Source organism: Rhea pennata, chromosome 13 (genome assembly GCF_028389875.1).
Source record: "Rhea pennata isolate bPtePen1 chromosome 13, bPtePen1.pri, whole genome shotgun sequence".
Taxonomy (NCBI): Eukaryota; Metazoa; Chordata; class Aves; order Rheiformes; family Rheidae; genus Rhea; species Rhea pennata.
The window spans coordinates 2,757,785-2,778,226 of NC_084675.1; the positions used below are offsets into that span (position 1 = coordinate 2,757,785).

At 39.1% G+C, this 20,442-nt stretch overlaps 1 protein-coding gene and 1 non-coding gene across 6 annotated transcripts in view; both read right to left on the reverse strand.

Moving 5' to 3' along the window:
• The window catches only part of CNOT1 (CCR4-NOT transcription complex subunit 1), a 63,275-nt gene that overhangs the window by 28,081 nt on the left and 14,752 nt on the right, over positions 1-20,442 (reverse strand). For 2 of the 5 annotated variants that reach the window (XR_009959759.1, XM_062586124.1), the window contains exons 8-21: positions 19,898-20,066; positions 17,633-17,759; positions 17,223-17,333; positions 15,548-15,718; positions 14,828-14,955; positions 13,509-13,749; positions 11,839-11,958; positions 10,658-10,780; positions 10,273-10,424; positions 5,065-5,215; positions 3,486-3,687; positions 2,937-3,083; positions 1,716-1,840; positions 688-974 (exon numbers count right to left, since the gene is read on the reverse strand). Coding sequence is in view for 4 of the 5 variants with exons in the window: in XM_062586124.1 (XP_062442108.1) it covers positions 688-974; positions 1,716-1,840; positions 2,937-3,083; positions 3,486-3,687; positions 5,065-5,215; positions 10,273-10,424; positions 10,658-10,780; positions 11,839-11,958; positions 13,509-13,749; positions 14,828-14,955; positions 15,548-15,718; positions 17,223-17,333; positions 17,633-17,759; positions 19,898-20,066 (2,254 nt within the window). In the remaining variant the exon portion in view is untranslated. The remainder of the gene's footprint in view (positions 1-687; positions 975-1,715; positions 1,841-2,936; positions 3,084-3,485; positions 3,688-5,064; positions 5,216-10,272; positions 10,425-10,657; positions 10,781-11,838; positions 11,959-13,508; positions 13,750-14,827; positions 14,956-15,547; positions 15,719-17,222; positions 17,334-17,632; positions 17,760-19,897; positions 20,067-20,442) is intronic. The other 3 variants (XM_062586127.1, XM_062586125.1, XM_062586126.1) reach the window with 3 other exon arrangements.
• LOC134146476 (small nucleolar RNA SNORA50) lies at positions 4,602-4,737 on the reverse strand. The gene has a single exon (XR_009959855.1). It is a non-coding gene; the product is annotated as a small nucleolar RNA SNORA50 (small nucleolar RNA).

Below are 20,442 nucleotides of genomic sequence, written 5' to 3' on the forward strand. Positions count from 1 at the left end.
ACTAATTTCAAGAAGCTTTTCACTATTTCTCATATTCAAGTCTTATTCCCAAAAGGAGGTATTCCACAGTGAGTTTATAATCCTGCCTACTAAGACAGTTTGCCTGCAGTCTACTACGAGCTTAGTGAAACATTTAAACAAAAAAGCTTTCTCTAACTGGACTTTCTGGAGAATCTCAGTACTTGAGTAGCATTCTTTACAATCTTATACATAGCTAATGAAGAATATTCTGAGTGACAGCTGAGATGCCACACTTGAGATCTGCCTCAAACCAAAAGTCCTAATGCTGAGTTCCTAGTCAATCTTTCACTCATTCCCAAATCAGGTGACACTCCATCAGAGCACACCTGTTAATAATGACACTCATTCAATTTCTAACAAGCTGGCAACTTCAGTCAACTCAACACTTCACTCAGTTCCATAAAGTCTGCTAAGTTGTTTCAGCATTTCTGTTTGTTCCAGGGTGCCACAGGCACTGCATTAAACATTTTGACTTTGAAAAAGACTAGTTACCTTTTAGCTAGCACATTTTATTTCAGTTCAGCCCATCTCTGCAGTAATTCTAAAGTTCAGATGTAGAAATTTCTACAACGCACATGATCTTATATCATATAATTAGAGTAGGTCCAAGTTTAATAAAACATTACATGCACTGTTACAAGCATTATCAAAAAAAACCACACTCACCTATTTTTAAATCTATCTAGTGCAGCAATACCAAAATAGTACATTTTGGATGCAAAAGGCTTTCGTAAGGCTTCAAGAACATAGCGCAGGGCCAGGCCCAATGCCATATAAGTAACCAGTCCTTTCTCTATTATCCCACCAAAGAGGCAGGCTGTTATGTGCAGCTCTTTATCTGGGTATTGGGGAAAAAAACGATATTCTTCAAACAAGTTCCTCAGCATACAGTTAAACACTTCTCGTTCCCGTTTGATGTTGGAGTCCTTAAATCTCTGTAGCATCTCTAACACCTACAAAGAAATCAGAAACTGTTACCAACAGATTTACTTCAGTTCTGACCTGTTACACCTATAGGTTCAAAAGCACTTGTAACTACCAACATTAAGTTGCGCTACCACAAGCCAGACTGCAAAATAACTGTTAAAAAAAACCCAAAACCCTCACCACACACACTCATTTTAGCCAGTAGATTCTACAGCACAAGTTTCATCTCAGACTTTAGTCTTCTCCCCGTACTTCTAAGCAACTGTCTTTAAATGAAAGCTACTTCTGCCAATTCCTACTCCATTCATTCAAAATTAGAAAAATATATTCAATGTCTTTCATAATTTATAAGCATGAGAGTATATTAAAGTAGACTCAAAAAGTACTTCAAAAGAGCAAGTACATCAGACTGATAATTACTCTAGTTGAGACTAATGTTTCAGAGGTTTTACAACCAATTTTTCCTCAAGACATTCAAAAAGGCAGCTGACGACCAGCAACCAAGAAAAATAGCAAAATATGAGTACTGAAGTGCACAAGATGAAATTAAGGATATCTTTATATATGTGCAAGTTGTAGTCATATTTAGATACTGTAAAAACAAATACTGAGGATAAGAGTACAGTTTATGTAGATTGCCTAAAGGGATACCACCTACCACCAGCCCTCTACTGATTTCCACTAAAACTAATAGTTGACAGGAATTCTTCCCTCACATATATGGCAAGCCTCTAGATAGTTGATGCAACTGCTACAGAAAAACTCACCTCATCTACAGACATGGTCGGATGCGGTGGATGGTTATAAATACGTTGGAAGTAGCTGTTTGCCTCATCATCTATTTCTTTGCTAAAGTGCTGATTAGCCTCTGGCCACACCTGAGATAAGTCAGCTGTTAAAGAAAATGGAACAGGAGTCATGCTCTGAACAACTTCAGGCAGAATTTCATCTAGCCCCTTTCAACTCTTTCATATGTCTATATAGAACCTGCTTGCTGTCCTTAAAAAAAATCTTTTATCCTTTCATGTAGATACAAATTGTTTTTATTTAAAATCTGTTTAGTAAATTGGGTTTACACACCAGAAGCAAATCCTTAAGGGATTAACCTCATACGGTTGTATTCCTATAACACACTGCATCTCAAGGTAACCTCAACTGACACCTAAATCAAATGAATGCAAAATAGGCTAGAATAAAGCATGCTACACAACACTAACATGCAGACAACCTTTCACACAAACTTTCAGGCCAGCCAGTGAGCTTCAAGCAAATTTACATGGAATACTCAAGCCCATAGAGAAAAACAACAAAGCTATCTCCAACTGCACACCTGTAGAGACTTAAAACTTTGCTTCTATGGAGGTGCTATCAAATACAATAGATTTGGTAACAGCAATGTGGAGGTTTAGCATATGGCCATCCTAAAGGCAAGGTCTGATTGCTTACACATTTCCTTGTAAGCATACATCAGAGGCATAAACAAGTTACAGACTACAGGTGTTAGAGACCAAACTATTCCTTCCAAAAAAATCTTCCCATCAACTTGTTAGTCCATCTCTTCCAAACATTGCAGTCTAATTCAGTGCTTCCCTGCTCAAGTTCTCTGCTGCAACAGGACCTTACCCAAGTAGCTTTGATTAACATTATTACAAAGAAACTCTTAAGATGTATGCAATCCTCTGTAAAGTGCAGAATAACACTTTTGCTCAAGACGCAGCACAACAAAATACAAACGTATCGATCATGCAAATTCATATCATTCAGTATTTCCTGTGCTAACAGCTTTTATTTACTTAAAACTCCTCTCTCGGCTACTTGGCAAGCTTTAGTATAGCAATTTAGAAGCATCTTTTTCAGGATAAAGGCAGAACACAAGAGCCACATTTCTAACATTTACCACCTACAGATCCAAACCTCTCCTGAGGGAAATGTAAATTAACTGCAGACCACAATCACACTTCACAGTCACAGACAACACTACCACTTACAAGGTTTCATCTTACTCTGCTGGAATGTAGGCTGGTTCAGTCCAGATGTGCTCAGTTTCCTTTGCACGAATGGGTCATTGTTCACTGCAGGGAGGCCAAGGGCCCCAGTTCCTATACCAGTCAGGCTACCCGTAGTAAGACCACCTACTGAAGAGCAAACAAGGCATTGGTCATTTCACTTGCACCCTCCACAGCATGTACTTATCAGTCACAGTATCTTGCCATTCCCAGGAATCCAGAGCCATGCAGCCTCTTAGCTACCCAACATCGGGCAGTTTCATCTCAAGCTACTCATCTCTGCCCAGCCCTAAAACAATCCTGCTAGTCTGGCAAAACACTCACCCCTCCTGACACACAAACTTCCAATCTATTGCAATTGCAACATTTTGACGGGCTATTTCAGCAGTGACCTAGTAGCAAGGGCTGCTTAATCCACTCCCACGCAACACAGAACAGAGCTGCTTTTGTCTAGTATTTCCAGCCACAACAATGACACTGCCTTAGCTCTGACACATCAAAAATACAAACATTCTAACCACATAGCAGTACCTGGAAGCTGTGAAGAGAGTCCTCCAATGCCACTGAAACCAGTTGTCTGGTTCTGGGTGGAAAGAGGGGGAAACGCTTTTGCTGGTGACTGAGGAGTACTGAATGCAGAGCCCAGGTTCGGAGGGAAGCCTTGCATGCTCTGGGTATGAGGAGCAGCTGAGCCACCTAAACTAAGAGATGCCATTCCCGCAAGCGAGTCAATCTGAATGAAGAGAGGAAGATTATACAGACAGCCGTGAACTGCAATCAAGCCTAATTTAGGCAGGTTTTATACAAAGACAGCTACATATTAAAATACTACTGACAGAATTTTTTTGCATGGTCCCTTTAAATTGTGAAGTCTTCCAGATTACCCCAAAAGATCCATCCGTCTACCGAATGACGTATCAGTTATTTCTCTACAATCCCATAAGAATCCCATATTAATATTAAAGGTTTGACAGAAAGGCTGATTGTTCCATAGTCTCTAGTTAAGTATAACACAACAGTGAACACTGAGATAAGAAGCAGTGCTTAACTATTTTGTACCAGAGCAATTTACGCTCTCCAGTTTAAGACCTCACCATGAGATTTACGAAGGCTATTTCACCTCAAGCTTAAAGACTATTTTCAACTGTTTGAAGGATCCCACCAAGTCCAGTTTTCCTGGACACTACCTGAATGTAATCTTAAAAAAAAAAAGAAGAAGAAGAAGAAAAAAAAACATTAAGATCTGGGTGATGAGTGGGAGGGAAGGCATAGTGTCAGCTGACACAGGATTAAAAGCTCCTGACTGGGAACAGCAGAAGACTGCACTAAAAGATGACAGGACTATAGACTAACAATTGCTGCTCTACTTGCTCACATCGAATTTTTGCAGCAAGTTGCCAAGATATTTGGTATATATGATGAGCAACTTCAATAAAGTAACAAATCACTGTGAAACTGCTCTATATATTTAAGCCTACATTATCTATTGATGCTTCAGACATTAAGTGCTGAAGTGCCACTATTTCACAGGAAAATTTTTCATGATTTCTTAAAATCTGCCATTGAATGTAGTTGCTAGAAGCAAAACCTGTCTGTAATGTGTTGCTCCCAGAGGAGGAAGGGATGGTGAGTGGCAGGGAGTAACTTAAATGTACCTTGTTTTTAAAAGAGCAGTTCAGTTGAGAGCTGAAGAGCCCCAGTTATAACAAGTCCTTATGCTCTAGCACTGTTGCTTGGCCCGTGAAGCTACAAACAAGACACATCAGGTTCAAAGGCAGTGCTTAATCCTCAAAAATCTTAGTAAATTTTAGCACTTTAAAGAAACCCTCAGTTATTTTAAATAAGCCAAATCTCTATCACTCTTTAGTGCTCCCATCCTGCTATACTTCAGTTACTTCTTACAAACATTTGTAAAGTGAAAGAGAGCTCTGAACTGTAACCCTCAGGCATTATTCTGTAGTTAATAAGCAAGTTATCTAGACATGCAAGCATAAAAACTAAGGGAGCCAGATGATGTTTTACTTAGTTCTGCTGAAAGAGTTCAACTAGCACAGCAAAACTAATGCTAATCATCACCACTTTCTGAAAGTGTAGCACATTGTTTATCTACCTGCACAGGAGAGATGGCATCCAAGCTGCTAGCACTAGGTGGACGGCCTTTCGGCATGACTCCAGGTGGTGGCTGTCTAGCCTTGTTCATGACATTACTGCAGTTAGCAACCATGGTGAGGATCGTCTCCGACAGCTCCTGAGAAACGCTCCTAAAACAGAGGAGTAGGATAGTAAGAACATTCATGAAAATAATGCCCTCATTTGTTTCTGAAAACATTTCCTCTTCAGAAAACGAGTTTACAAACGGTTAGTTGATCAACGACCCTATGAGAACTTTTAAAAATCCATTCGCAAATGCCCACTGAGGATTATGCAACTGAAGTTCACTCCAGATTTTTATCTAGAAGCTGCAAACCAAACATAGCAGAAGACACATCTTATTTGCAAAGCCTGCATTCAACTTTTTAAATTTGTTTAAAAATTCATCTCCAAGAGTATATTCTTTCCGTCATTTTCAAGTCTTCTTCTAGCTAACATATTTCTATGCCTCCGAAATATCCTTGGATTTTTAAAAACACCAAATACTGCTTTACAGACAGCCAGATAAGCTGCGGTATATTATCTGTCAGTCAGCACTTTCTATATGGTTCTACCAGCCCTCAAAGTAGCAGATTAAGTACAATGTTCTTTCCCTGTCATTGTCCATGGTACAAGGTATAAACAGCTCAGCCTCATGAATTTAAGTACACAATAGCTTCTGCTGCAATTCTCTGTTCAAATCAGCTCCCTCTTCCCCAGCGCTCTTTCCCATTCCTGGAATTTACGGTTCATGGTTGTTCCCACTCTGAATCTTGTCATATGCAAGGTCTCTTTAAAGGAGAGATCCAAGACTAAAACTTGCACTCAAAACCAAAAGGATATGAGGTAAATATCCCCACACAATGATTTCCCTAGAATTAATCTGGGTCTATAAATTGAAAGGCATGCTTCTCACGCTCAAAATTTAACAAGACAGCAGAACTATCTGAGGAAATTTTATCAGAAAGCCAACAGAAAACTCAAACCTGGGCTTAAAGTCATTGTACTGTCAACAGGATTTCAAACCTCTTTCCAAATTATTCCAGATCAGTCCACCAAGTTACCAGGTTCCCAAACGGGAAGGAACGCTAGCATTGCTGCTGACATACCCAAACAAAAACGTCCTAACACAACGCTAATATTTCCCCTTTGGGAAACATGGCCAACTTATTGTTTATAGCTTGCCTGAACTTCAGTTCTGCCATTTAGGTCAAGCCAAAGCAGCTAAGCCCTTTCTCAGGGCAACTACACCAACATATCTCCTGTTACTTTGTCAAATTGGCCCTCACATTCCTCATCTTCACGAGTTTTTAACTGCACAGCTGTTGAGACATGGGGAGAAAAGGAAGAGAAGTCATCCTGACAACTATAGCAGGAAAGTTAATTGCAGACTAGCTGTCAGTTTTGTATAATAACATGTGGCTACATAGGAGTAGCCATTAAAAAAGGGGGGGGGGGGCTTTCTCTAAGAAAGTACCAGACCCGAAGACAGTTCTGAGCAAAGCATGTGGCTGCTTCAGTATCTAGAATACATATTTGCCTATGCCCTAAAACCACAGAGATCTCAAAGCTTAAGTGTACTTAGTTATCAGGTAGGAAGGAAGACACAGGTTTCTTCATGTAGGAGACACTCCCCATGGTCACGCAATACTGTAACTTGAGAATGTGACTGGGGACCCAAGACCTGAGTTCAAACTATTACTACCCACAGTGTTTTGCCCACCCTTTTCTTGATGGCAGTAAACTAGCCGTTTTCAATCCTTTAATTCTACAGTATGTTTTAGTAAAACAAATTCTAACCTGTGGTAGCTAGAGTTAACTGATAACACGGCAGTCTATAATCAAGCCTGAGAAAGGCTTACAAGTCTAAGTTTGCTGCTTACGGTAGACCTGTTTGGCAACCCACTCTTTGAAAAGAATCATTAATTTTATGCTATGCCATCTAGACAAACCAAAGGTAATGTTTTTATCATGTCAAGAGATACACTGCTGTATCAAAACACAAACATCCAATACTTTTTAGATAGCACAATATCTCAGGTTTTTTTGAAAAGCTGCATTAAACACAAAGGGTATGAAGCAGAAAGTAGGTGGATATGTTTGCTTCAAATTACATCTTAAAGATAATGCTCACTCTTTCAATTTCTGCATTAGATGCTTTTATATATATTTTTACATAATCAAAACAACTCCAGAAAGAGGATTAGGGAAAGTAACAAAAAGAAGAACTTCCTGAAACATGAGAAAGGAAAAGAGACAGAAGACAGAGACCATAGATTCAGTCACCTCTAGAGGAACAAGAGCATCCACTTAACAGAAGCTCCAGCTGGCTGGAAAGAACAAGCTCAATATTCTTTCATCCCACCTACTTCCCCCCGCCACCCCATCATGGGCTGAGGAGAGGGGCAGGATCACCTCCCTCCACCTGCTGGCAACACTCTTAATGCACCCCAGAAGACCATTGGTCTTCCTCGCCACAAGGGTGCATTGCTGCCTCATGGTCAGCTTGTCATCCACCAGCACTCCCAGGTCCTTCTCTGCAGAGCTGCTCTCCACAAGGTCAATCCCCAGCCTGTACGGGTGTATGGAGTAATTTCTCCCTAGGTGCAGGACTCTGCACTTGCCCTTGTTCAACCTCATGAGGTTTCTCTCCGCCCAGCTCTCCAGCCTGTCACGGTCCTTCTGAAGGGCAGCACAGCCCTCAGGTGTATCTGCCACGCCTCTCAGTTTTGTATCACCAACAAACTTGCAGAGGCTGCGCTCTAGTCTTTCATCCAGGTCACTGATGAATAAGTTTTCATTTCTTTTCTTATTTCTTTACTGCTTCTGATTTCTCTTTATTCATATAAGCCATCCCCACCTCTAGCTTTTCTATTTTCTCCCTCAGCCTCTAAGCCCTCCCCAATAAAACATTTATCACCTTTTCTTCAGAGAGGAACCAATATGCAGACAAAGAGAAAAAGCCTTTTCATTCTCCTAAGCACAGGCAACCAGACGTTACTTCCCTTCTTGAAGCAGTAACTGAGAAGGAATGACCATCCTCTACACTGATAAACATGGGGCTATCCTGGATAATACTCCATGAAATAGGTACTACTGCTGCTTTTCAGATCAACCTGACTTCTTGAGATGGAAGATTTTTCTTAAGTAGTTTGTTAAAACCTCCAAAAGAGCAATTCACATGCTCATTTAATAAGGCAGACTGCAGTACCTACAGTCAACCTGACTTCATTTTAAATACACAAGTTAGAGGAACAGTTCTTTTTGAAGTCTCACTGCTACGTACCACAGCTGCAGGGCTCAGCAACGATAAACAAGTTGCACAAAAATAAAGATTCTCAGAAGATGCAGTGTCTTAATGGCTAAGAAAAGCATCTCCCCGGACACATAACGGAACAAGTAATAACTACAAACTAATTAAAGAAATTGCTCCTAAATCAACTACTCGTAAGGGCAGATTTCAGCGGGTGTAGTGGAGTTACTCTCTCAGCCCTATTTAATATTTATTGTGATTTTAATCTTCTAATCTTTACAATGCCTACTTCCATTTGTGACTGAAACCTAAACTAATCAAAGTGATAGCATCATGACGGAAATTAAGTATTTTCTCTTTACAGCTTAAAGAGAAAAACTAATGGAAAACGACTGCAAGTAGGTCACATTCTTGCATAAAAGAAAATACAGAGAGCTTTAAAAAACAAAAAGCTGAGAAAGTTGTGCCAGTAGAGAACTGGTGGCTTTTAGAATTAAATGAATAAACAAAACTTGTAACACATTAAGATTCAGAACACAGTGAAGTTAGATGCAAGTCAAGTCTACAGTTAACTATTAAATCTCTAAAGCCTGGATGTGGTAACATGTGAAATTAAGCTAACTTCTGAACTACCTTCTTGAAACAAGATGCACTGAGTTGAAAAGTAACAGTAATCTTCTCAGTCCAAAAGATGGACTATATAATTATGCTTCAGAAACAATGTTTCAACAGCATTTTGAACTTTAATTGCAGAGGTCCCAGTAGAAGTCAGAGAGCCTTTTCTCCTAAAATCTTCCAGGTACCTTCCACATTCCCTTCCAGTTCAAAAGCTACTCATGACAATTCTGTGTTGATACTCATTTCCTGGCCTACATGAGACCCAGGAACCTCCTGTGTACCTTTAAGGATGTTTCTTACATTTGTCAGGATATCAAAGGATACATTTAGGGATACAACAGAGGCATCATATCAGGTAACATGCACTCTTACATGCCAGCCCCTCTCAGGGACAGAGCTTAAGGCCAAAAGCAGCTCGATCGCCAGCTTCCAGCCTCTGGCTCGTATATCACACACTGCACTAGCCTAATCCATCTTTCTGAAAGTTTACTACAGTTAACTATCATCCTGATTCAACAATACCAAGAAGTGACACCATTTGAATATTTTTCAATGTTTAGTCATTTTTACTAAAAATTAACACTGTATTTCAAGACTGCTTTGTCCAACTCAAGTTTCCATCAGTCTTTCCGTGGTCTACCACTCCCTCTAGCAGAGGGAACAGCTCTCTAGGACCAACGCTTTTCCCTTTCAGAAGTTAGCCAAAAAGACTGAACTACAGACGACCTTAGATATTTTTCACCCTTTGACTACCTTTTGTGACTGTCAGCATTTTAAAAAAAACAGTAACAAACAACAACAGTAGTTACTCATTTCTGGTTTCAGTCACAATTAAAATAAAGTCACCAAGTTTTCCCTACACTAAAGGATTGCATTAGCCCTTTCTCCTAGGGTAATAGCCACTCAGAAGCATTTACTTACTGCACTCATTAAATCCTTTATAAAATCACTGTTTTCTGAGATGCCACCTCATTCTGCAGTTATGGCCTATACTCATTTTTGTCCAAATTACGGCCCTGTATATAGTCATTAACAAGCCAGTATCTGACGAACCAGTCGTCCCACAGTCACCAAGATCACCTCATCTGTTTCCTTATACAGAGGAGGATGCTCTTTCAAGCTCTTGTGATTAAGTCTACAATGGAAGTCTCACTGGAAAATTAAACATGCTACTGAACCCAGCCATGCAAGCTTGCATACTCTCCATGACTCTATTCTCCACATGAAATTCCAAAATAGCTGTGAACAATGCAATACAAAGCCAACAAACAAGTTTCAAGCATATTACACATTCACTGTACACAAGGTAATCCTTACCCAGCACAAGCTTGGAGACAAGCCAACATAGTTGCCAAGGTTTCTGGAGGAAGCTGAGCACTTTTGGGTTGATCTTTTTCCGGAGCCAGGCCACCCAGGATAGATGGACATCTTCTCTTTAAGAAAGTCATGCAGGCCTGGATGAAGGGCTCCTGAGGAAAAAGTGTTATCTTAATCTCCCAAACTGCATCCAAGACACTTTGTCAAACTTGGCAATTGCACGGTGGAAAGAATCACACTAAGCTATTTTAGTTCAGTGAAAATGTCGAACTATGAGACCACGGACACTTTCCACAACTTCAACACTACTTATAAAATTGTTAAAGTGACTTAAGTTAGTCACTGATAATAGAGTGCAGAAATAAAAAGAAAAATCCTGCTTTACCCCATGCTCCCGAATTTTATCTGTGAGCCATTTGTCAAGTTTGAGGTATTCCCGTCGAGAGGCAAGTGCAGCAAGGTCAATAACAAAGGCAAATGGAGTACCATTTAGCAGCATTGACAAGGCCTAAAGAAAAAAAATTAGAAGACTACTAGTGAAGACACAAGGATATCCTTTCTCCTTTTCTTTCTAATCCCCATGTACTTTTAGTACGAAGTCTTGCTATCACATGCTGCTGTGCTTTTAGTCAACAAAAAGATTGGTACTATTAGCTTCCCTTACAGCTCACTTGTAACACAAACAAGCAAGAACCATGCTTTCAAAACTAGAGCTCTATCATCTTGAAGTGACCTTGTGCTTGTGGTTTTAGGTTTCTTTACATGAAAGTCTACCAGCAACTGGTCAAGAGCTACCAAGTTTCTATGGCAACAGAAGTAATCAAAATAGCCTAGCATCTCCCTGCAAACACAACCCAACCACTTCAGAACCACATTGAACACATTTGTTCAAAGTGCTTATCTTTCAGCACAGTAACACGTGTGACAAAACTGATCTGAAGCAGCAGTTGGTGCTCTTGCGCTTTGTGACACCCAATTATTTTGCATCTTTAACAGGTGATAAAGGCCTCAAAGAACTCGGCCACATTTTCCAGTCTCTTCTGTGAACTTGTAAACAATTGAAAAGCTAGCAGTATTCTTAAGTAAGCCACATTTGATTAAGCTTAGCAGTGCCACTTTACACAGCCTTCCAAGGAATGTTTTCTACATTCCCATTTCAAAGGTAATCAAAATCGTAAGTTGAAACTTTCTGGATTTACAGCATGCTCATACAGCAAGCAGTTGAGTTACATTGCTTATCGAGATACTTGTCAGCTAAGCCATGGTAACCAACTAACGTAGGTACTCTACTGCAAACACCAAGTAAAAATGCCTTAGCTTCACAATTCAGCAGGCTAGAAAGCAGCTGTAGTCAGATGCCACAACTCAGCCGAAGAGCACTTACAAGCACGTGAACATACAGACTCTTAAGACCAAGCACAGCAACAACTGAACTCAGACATGTTTAAACAAAGCAATCCTTGCTAAATTAGTCACACCTAAGTTAAGTTTAGCTTTGTTATAAACTGAACAAGTCTGCACAAGGCACCAGAGCTAAAAATAATGACAGTGTTTAGCAAAACTCACCTTCAAGTCTTGCGCCACATCAAGAATACGCGATAATTTTGCCTGGTCATACTGTTCCCCTCTCATGTACCATTCTGCCATTGCATGCATGATAAGCTGGCGAATTGAAGGAGATTGACCCTAAGGAGAATTCAATTAGGATTGTACTTCAGGCCTTTAGGAAAAAAATCAGCTATTTGAACATTAAGCAGGATATTTCACCTTTAAACCTTAACATGCAAACATATTTACTCTCTAGCTTTGGAATTTAGTTTCTTAGTCTGGCTCTTACCATGAGATAGTAAAACTATCCAAGAGCTTACAGTTAAAAGGATATAGAATGACTATGAGTGATGAATATGTACACACTCCATGTCACTACTACCATTGTACAAGCTTAATTCCTCTCAACTGCAGAAAAAATGGCTTTTGAAATACATGAACCACCTACAAAACTTTATGCTTGCATTGCTCTCGTGAAGCACACATTACACCTTAATGTGGTTTAAAAAAAGCGACAGTTATCTCTCTCTGCTCACACAGGGGCAAATTTCAATTACAATGCAAATAAAATTGATGGCAACAAGGGTTTTGCATAAGGTTCCCTCATCTTGGGAAGGCAAACCTCCTCAAGTTATAAAGCAGCTCTATGACACACAGTATCATTCTCCAATTTTAACTGTACCCTACAGCACTGGAAAATTCTGCCACCTCAAGACCTTGTACAACAAAACACTTCACCTCAAACCCAAACACATAATCAGTCTCCTGCCAGTCTTCAGTTTAAGATTTGCATCAGGAAAAATATAAAAAGTCAGCAGCACTTCAGCTGGCAACCAGCCATGACTTCACATTAAATGTGGATCAAGACACACTGAGGTCAAGCTTCAGCGTGGACCAATACATCCTTGAGGTCAGGCTTCATATGGTCAACTCTACTGTGCTCGAGCAAGGGAGGATTTTTTCCTAATGCAAATTTCCTCCTACTCCCCACCCCAGAGGCTTCCTCTGCCATAAGTTTCTTCCTATGACTCACATTTGTTAAAGTACCAGTGGAAACAATGATGGAAGGCTATACAGTAAGAAAGGCAAGTCCCTAAAAGCCTAACTATTTATTCATTAAAGGGACAGAGTTTGTGTATGCCCTACTGTGTTTCTACATGGAAGGTCTCCTTTAAGAAAGTCTGTGGCTAGTCCTGTGTTTTCAGATAACACCCAAAACTTTTTATGGTATAAGTAGTTTCTTTATACCTGGAATAGCCTCCCTGTTAGCCTCCACTGTAGCAAGTACAATCCAGACAATTTCATTTTAAGCCTTCTCATCCCTTACTACTTAAAAGTCTCTATACTTTCAACATATGTTTTTCATTTTTGTTCATCTTATTAAAAATCTATATATTCTAACTTTGGTCTTGACACTTTTCCTGGAATATTTGCTCAGTGAACAGTGACTGCTTTTTGTTCTGAATAAACTTCCCCCAAAGAGAAGCAAATTACTGGAACTTGCTTCAAAGCACGGAGGGGAGGGAATAACATATTATTTTGCATAAAGCGCTGATAATTCACCTCCTGAGTTATCAACTATGCTGTTCACAGAACAACAATGCCTGTATTTGCCTAACTGTTCAATCAATTCAACAAGTTGCCAGTCACAAGAACAAACTACAGGCCCATCCAGTGAAAACACTTACCTGTCCATGCCATGCATAGTGCAAAATGATGGCAGAGTTGGGATGGTTGCCAAGGAAAATTGGCATGAGCGTGGAGATGAGTTCATGGCGCAAGGTATGCCAGGAAGTGTTGATCTGCAATAAGGCCAATACCAACATATCTGGGCAGTGCTTGATAGGAAAACTGAAGAGCTGCTTAACCTGCTCATACTGTCCCACTTCTGCCAATCGTAACAGAGATTCGATCAAATCCAGGCTCTTCCTAACAAAAACAAAAACAAAAAAACCCCCAAAATTAAATAGTAGTTAACTTGCAGGATTCTAGATTGAAAAATTTTGTAGCGTATACTGCAAGACAATATAAACTAGCACCCACTGCAAGCAACTTACAGCCTAATAATGGAGCTCCTATCACATACAGTTATGCCTATAACAACATTCTTATTTAAGAAACGTAACTCAGATTTTACAAAACAGTATGAGATCAAGAGCTGCTTATTTTGCTTAGGGAAGAAGATTAAACACCAATGACAAAAAAAAAAATAGCTTGAGGTGGGTGACCTTGACAATTCAACTTGAAATACACCTCCAGAAAGGGAGCTCTTTCTACACCTCACAGTTGCCATCTCTGAAACTACGAGAAAATATTCTACTTGTTTTGTCTACTTCACAGACAAGAAGCCTTTGCCATCTTGTCCCACTTTTCACACATGCTCTCATTCCCTGTTTTGGGCCATACTACAGGAACAGAAGCAAATCTTCACTGAAATCAGCTACATAACCTACAGACAGAAAAAAGCAAGCAGCTTTCAACTGTCAATCCTTAGATAATGCTCAGGAACCTCACGTACTGTGTTAAAAGATGGGATGTAATGGTCAGCTCAGAAAAAGCTGTATTATTCGGCTTTGTGCAATAACTGAGTAAAGCTACAGAAATTTACTTTTTAAAACCTATAACTTATTTCATATAAACGGAGCAAGTTTCTCTAATGTTACCCTAGGAAAGACAGTTGAAATTCATATTTCATCTACCTCTCCTCTCATCTCAACCCATAGCATCTGCCAAAATATATTAGTAGGAATTCTCCAGACAACCAGAAGCCTCCAATAAAAGCAACAGCTGGCAGTACATTTTCAGATATAATGGAAGTACATAGGAAGTGCTGATAACACAACAAGAGCTTTCATCAATCAAACATGGAACAAGTACTAATGGCTGATCTACTGGAATGTACACAGTTACACTAACTCATGCTGCATGAAGATAAAATTGTATTTGACTAGAGAAGTAATCTTACTCTATATCTAGGCAAGAAAAGCAGTTGAGAGAGGAGGTTTACCATGTTGCAATTTCTCGATTGTCATCCTCTGGTGGTGCTTTCAGGATGTCTGTGGCAACAGTATGACAAGGGTAGTCAGCAAAACAGAAGATGTCAGGGTTTATGAGGGAATGCTGAATGAAGGAGAGCTGGAATAAATGATATCAAAAGTAGTTTAGGTCTTTAGAGTTCCAGGTTCTACTTCATCAACTCATGCATTTCCAAGAGGGATACAAATCAACAGATGCTGTAGAAATGAGTCAAGATTTACTATCAATGTGTTTTACATAAGACCAAACTTCACTAGGTAAGAATTTCTTCTCAGCAATTCTGAGGATGACAGTCACAGCTGTGCCAAGGGAACCTGTTCATACAGCGCTGTTTTGCATGCAAAGCTCTAGCCTTTTTTGTAACCAGGTAAAAAAGCCTCAGAACATAGCCATTACAGAACAGTTCCAAGCCCAGCTGCAAATTAGAACACCACTAAAAATGAAGACAAATGTCATAGAAGTAGAGTAAGTGAAGATGAACTCCTCCCAAGCAATGCAGACTGTTCAAATAACAGATTGTACTTTAGTAATATACTCCGAGTCTTATGCCTTCTAGGCCAATGGTTATATCATTCTCAAGTTTGCTTTGTCTAGGAATTAGATTTTTCATTACCAACTTGCATTCTCCATTTCAGAAGTTCAGTGACTTTAAGTGTCAAACAGATAAAACATAAGATGCTCGTAAGCCTACCTGGCCCTCTGCATGTTTCCAAGGTCTGTATATGGCGTTAACTGGAAAGACTTCCATGCCTAGCCCTCTCTGGATCCCAAACACTACAATCTGCAAGCCCTTGCTGTCACGAATCTGAAATCCCGGATGGTCCAATTCATAGGTTACTACTTTGAAGTCCAAACTAGGATTCTGCAAGCAGTAAAAAGATGAGAAATTAGTCAGCCTTAAGGATTAGTCTCCAGTACTTTCTAGCAAGAGCTCCACTTCATTAGTATTTTGCTCAGCGTAACATCCACCTGACTTTGTTGCAAGCAAAATTGTTTGCTTAAAAAAATGATTTAGATAGTTCTGAGAACTTAAATGCAACTTAATAATGTCCAAAACCAGCCTGTGAATTTGCACTTCCTCAAACAGTACAGTCAGTAGTTGTAAAACTTCTATCCTCCAAACATTTAATTAGTAAGTTTAAGAGAATAACAGTTCCTTTCTTAGCATACTAGCTCATTCCATTTGTGGATGCCCTTGTGCTCTCCAGTAAGAGGCAGTAGGGCCTGACTAGCTGGCAAGCAGAACTTGTTTTCCCTACTGAAGAATTTACAATTCTTCAATTGCAATACTTGCAAAGCACCCAGCTCATTTTCAACAACAGTATGAAACCGTAAGGATGGAAGAAACTTTGGCCATTACGGAACGCAGAACCCTCCTTTCAGAGACCTGGAATTACTAACTACTCATCCCGCCAGTTTCCCAATAAGTGTGATACAACACAATGTAAATTTGAAGCATATCAGTTGGGTGAGAAAAGACTCCAGTAGGCTTATACAAATGGAAAGATGGACAGAGAATGAAGTGTCTGAACAACAGTAAATACTTCTCTAAACAACAGGAGGAACTGACAAGAGCACTAATCCCATTTGTGCAAGCTACAGTCAGTTATTTATGTAAGATGCATATTCTGTCATAGAATGAAAAAAACGAGAGCAAACAAGTCAGTCTTTAATGTAACAAAAGATACAAGCAATAGAGAGCTCTTTGTAATAATTGCAACAGTACAACTAAATTAACAACTAAAACCTACCAGTATCTATAAAGCAGAATGGGATTCAGATGGTATTACATAATAGAGAGAAAAAGCTAGCTATATATTCTAAGGTTAGAAAGAGTGCAATACCTGACACAAAATGGACAAAAGAAGCAGTACTTATGCTTCACTGTCTTAATTATAAGAATTGATGCTTATTAAGTGGTAGAAAACTTTTTTCTGAAATCTATCATTTACAGGTGTTTAGGATTTTAGAAACAGAATGAAAACATTACATTTCATTTTCACCATGAATGTCTACAGATCTCTTTCCTACAAATCTACAAATCTCTTTCCATGGGCAAAAAGAAGTTCTTCAAACATAAAACACCCAGACAGCACATGCTGTAGTACGTGAGAGCAAATAGTATGGAATAAATCTCAGTTTGTACACAAGTCAGGCATGCAAGCAGTTTTTACTTTCCACACAATTCCTCAAAATATTCAAATATTCTTGGGGGGGGGGGGGATCATTTAAAAATAGCAGAGCAGTTGCATTAATAAGATTCAAAGCCATTCAGGCTGTTATGAGCCTATTAAGACTCATATTCACACTGACATACTACCTTCCTTCAAATGTTCTGCGTTAAAAAGCAAGATGTTCAAACTTACCAGTTCTTTTAGAACATCAATTAAGACCTCCACATTCCAGGTATGGGCTTGTGCTCCATCACTTTTATCTTTCCCATCACTCCAAATCCCACTGCCAGGAGCCGAAATAGACTGCAAGTTAAATACACTAGTCAGATACTAGTTAAAGATAAAACAATCTTAAAAGCCACTAGCTACACAATGTTTTGCACCAGGAAGGAAAGCACAGATTCAGACTAGTAAAGACACCAGCTGTGCTCTCCTGAGAATGTCTTTCAACAGTACTTTATAGACATTTATTGCAGAACAGTTAATGGCTAAGTACACATATTGAATAATAAAATCAATGTTAAATTTAAGGCTAGAGTTTCCACTTCCCCATGCTCTGCTTTTTTAAATACATACAACTCCCACTCTAGTAGGCCACTCACTTGTAATGGAATACCGTCCGTCAACCCCGAATGAGTTCGAGCCATCATCCCCAAAACCCTGGCAACCTGGGCAGCTGTGACCTCCCGAACACCAAACTGCATGATTATGTTGCGACATTCTTCAACACTAAGACACAACAAAACAGATGCACCTTAGTACTAAAGCAGCTGTTACTATGACATACAACAGATGGACCAAAACATGACCTATAAATACAGTTGGGACAAGGCAAACCGCAGGGAGAAAATAATTGCACACACTATAAAATATGAGAACACACTCAACTTCATAGTTTTATTAGTCAAATGATCGAACATAAAAACTTCCTAGGACAAGCCAGAAGAAATTCAGTAGGAGGTTCATGCAATTTTTTCCATAACGCATATACTGCTATACACTCAATTCAAAGTCAGGTCTACTTAAATCACAGTGGAAGATGTTTTACTAGCTATGTTCTGTCAAAGTAATGACACAGGGTAGGATTCGCTCCAATTTTTATTAAAGCACTTCCATGCACTGACCTCTGATACAGAGTCTCAAAGAATGAAGCTCTCTGCTAGCTGAAAGGGAAACAAAGGCCGCAGCAATGCACATTTCAGACTGACAATGTGCATTATGGAAAAGTTAAGCTGTGAAAGTATGCCTTTTAAACAGATATAAGCTATAGCTTTTCTGACCAGAGGTCACTAGCAAAAGCTTTCATGGAGCCAAAACAGCAAACAGTGAGCAGATGGTTAAGTACTTACTTTAGAACTGAAGGCCCTTTTTGCAGTATTTCACTTTACATGAACATTACATAAACAGGCCAGCAAGTCTAGATTTATAAAGAATCAGTGCAGACCAAAAAATATGTTGTCTTAATAGGCATGCATTAACTGCAGAATTCACATGCAATACCTCCAACATGCTGTTTATATTGTGTGCTTCTGTATTTTACTCCATAAACTTAAGTTAGAATAGCCTCAGTTCCAAATAATTCTCCAAAGTGATCAAAAGTCTTACCTTTTTTTTAAAAAAAAAAAGATACAGAATCATTTATTTCTCTTAGCTTGGACTTCAAGTAAACCTTCTTTTAAAAAAAGATCTTAGCAAAGGCTAAATCTATGCTCCCCTTTCAAAACTGGCCACTTGCTTGCAAGCACCTACATTATCAGTGTCAGTATTAGAATATTATCCTTCATCCTTAAAATCTGCATTCAAAAATCAAGTTGGATTTATGCAGAGACAGCAAATATACCACAGGAAATAAACTTCTAATATATTCAAATTAGCTCTCTAATAGACATACTCTGATTAGAATTTGGTTTCTCCTTCCACTTTCCTGGTAACTTCCTACTCACCATTTCATGTATCTATGTAACATAGACATTTAATATAATACTTGTGCTAGGTGCTATAAGGAAATATTTTTAGTATTGCTCATATCACTCTGGGAAAGCCCACCGAATGACAATCTATTTCACAAGGCTCTAGCAGGTCAAGTTAAAAGATCTGCACGTCTAAAATAAGGGACAGCGAGCAAGAAGAATATGGAACACTGTTCTGAAGATGTGGGTGAAGAATGGCTACAAATATAGAAATAAAACAAGAGCAAGTTTAAGACAGTTGTATTTTACCAAAACAAGCCTGCCTAAGTGAGTAAAAAGAACTTTAAAAGCAGCTTTCAAGAGCTGCTTCCTTGTCAGCCGTTCAGTATCATGAGTAGATTCTACAGATTCTACAGCTTCAAATAATCTCCATCATAGCGCCTACCACCCTGATTAAAACCCAATACTAATAGAAAGTTGCTCTTGGTCAACTCTTGTGAAGCGACATTCTGCTTTCAATTCTTCTGTAACCTACTACATGTGGACATTAAGCTAACAAGAGTCTGTCATAAGAGTGAAGTATTCCCAAAGACTTGATAAGGATTTATTTGGAATGCATGCTTAACTAGCCATTTTCTGAAAAAAAAAAAAAAAAAAAAAAAAAAAAGTACATTGAAGGCCAAATTCTTTTAAGAACTTCACAATGAATTTGGATGCTTTTCCTACCATGAGAGAGTCTTACACAGTTTCAACACATCTGTTGTGCACAACATCAGAAGTAAATAAAATACAAAGCAGGAATCAAAAATGATGACCTCATTATACTTAACGAAATTCCAATCTTTTTAGTAAAAAGTTATTTGTCTTTACCTTTCACCTCAAGAAATGAAGGAAATAACCACCATCTAAGACGCTTGATTCCCTTATAATAAATTAAGCAAAAGTTCTCCTACAAACCTTGTACAGAAGCCATAGCCAACTTCTTGCATGAAGTCTGCCAGAGAACTCTCCATCATGGTTTTGGCTATCCCTCCAGAATCAGGCAGGATCCTGTCCATTAGAATGTCCCGTTTTTCAGGGTATAGAAGTGGTGCAAGCACCACAGGGCAACGCTCCTGGGGAAAATCTAAATACGAAAGTTAAAAAAATAAACAAACAAATAATGTTACCCCCACAAAAAAAAAAAAAAAAACACAATCAAAAGCATCACTGACACCCAAGTGACTATTAGAAATAACTTGAGCAGTGCACTGGAGTTTCCCTGCTGCAGCTGCAGATATCAATAGGGAGATCATGCACCATTACTCTACCCCATCTCCCAGGTTCTCCACTGCCAGCTACATATTCTTAAGGAACAAGAATATAAAACAGATTTGGCTTATACAGGTCCACTGCAGCTGCTCAAAAAGCTAGTAGCTGTGGTGGAGGTATGTTCAGACAGTCACTAAGAGCATCATCCAAAGAAAGCACAGAGCAGGAAAGAATACAGCAAGTAGAGCAAG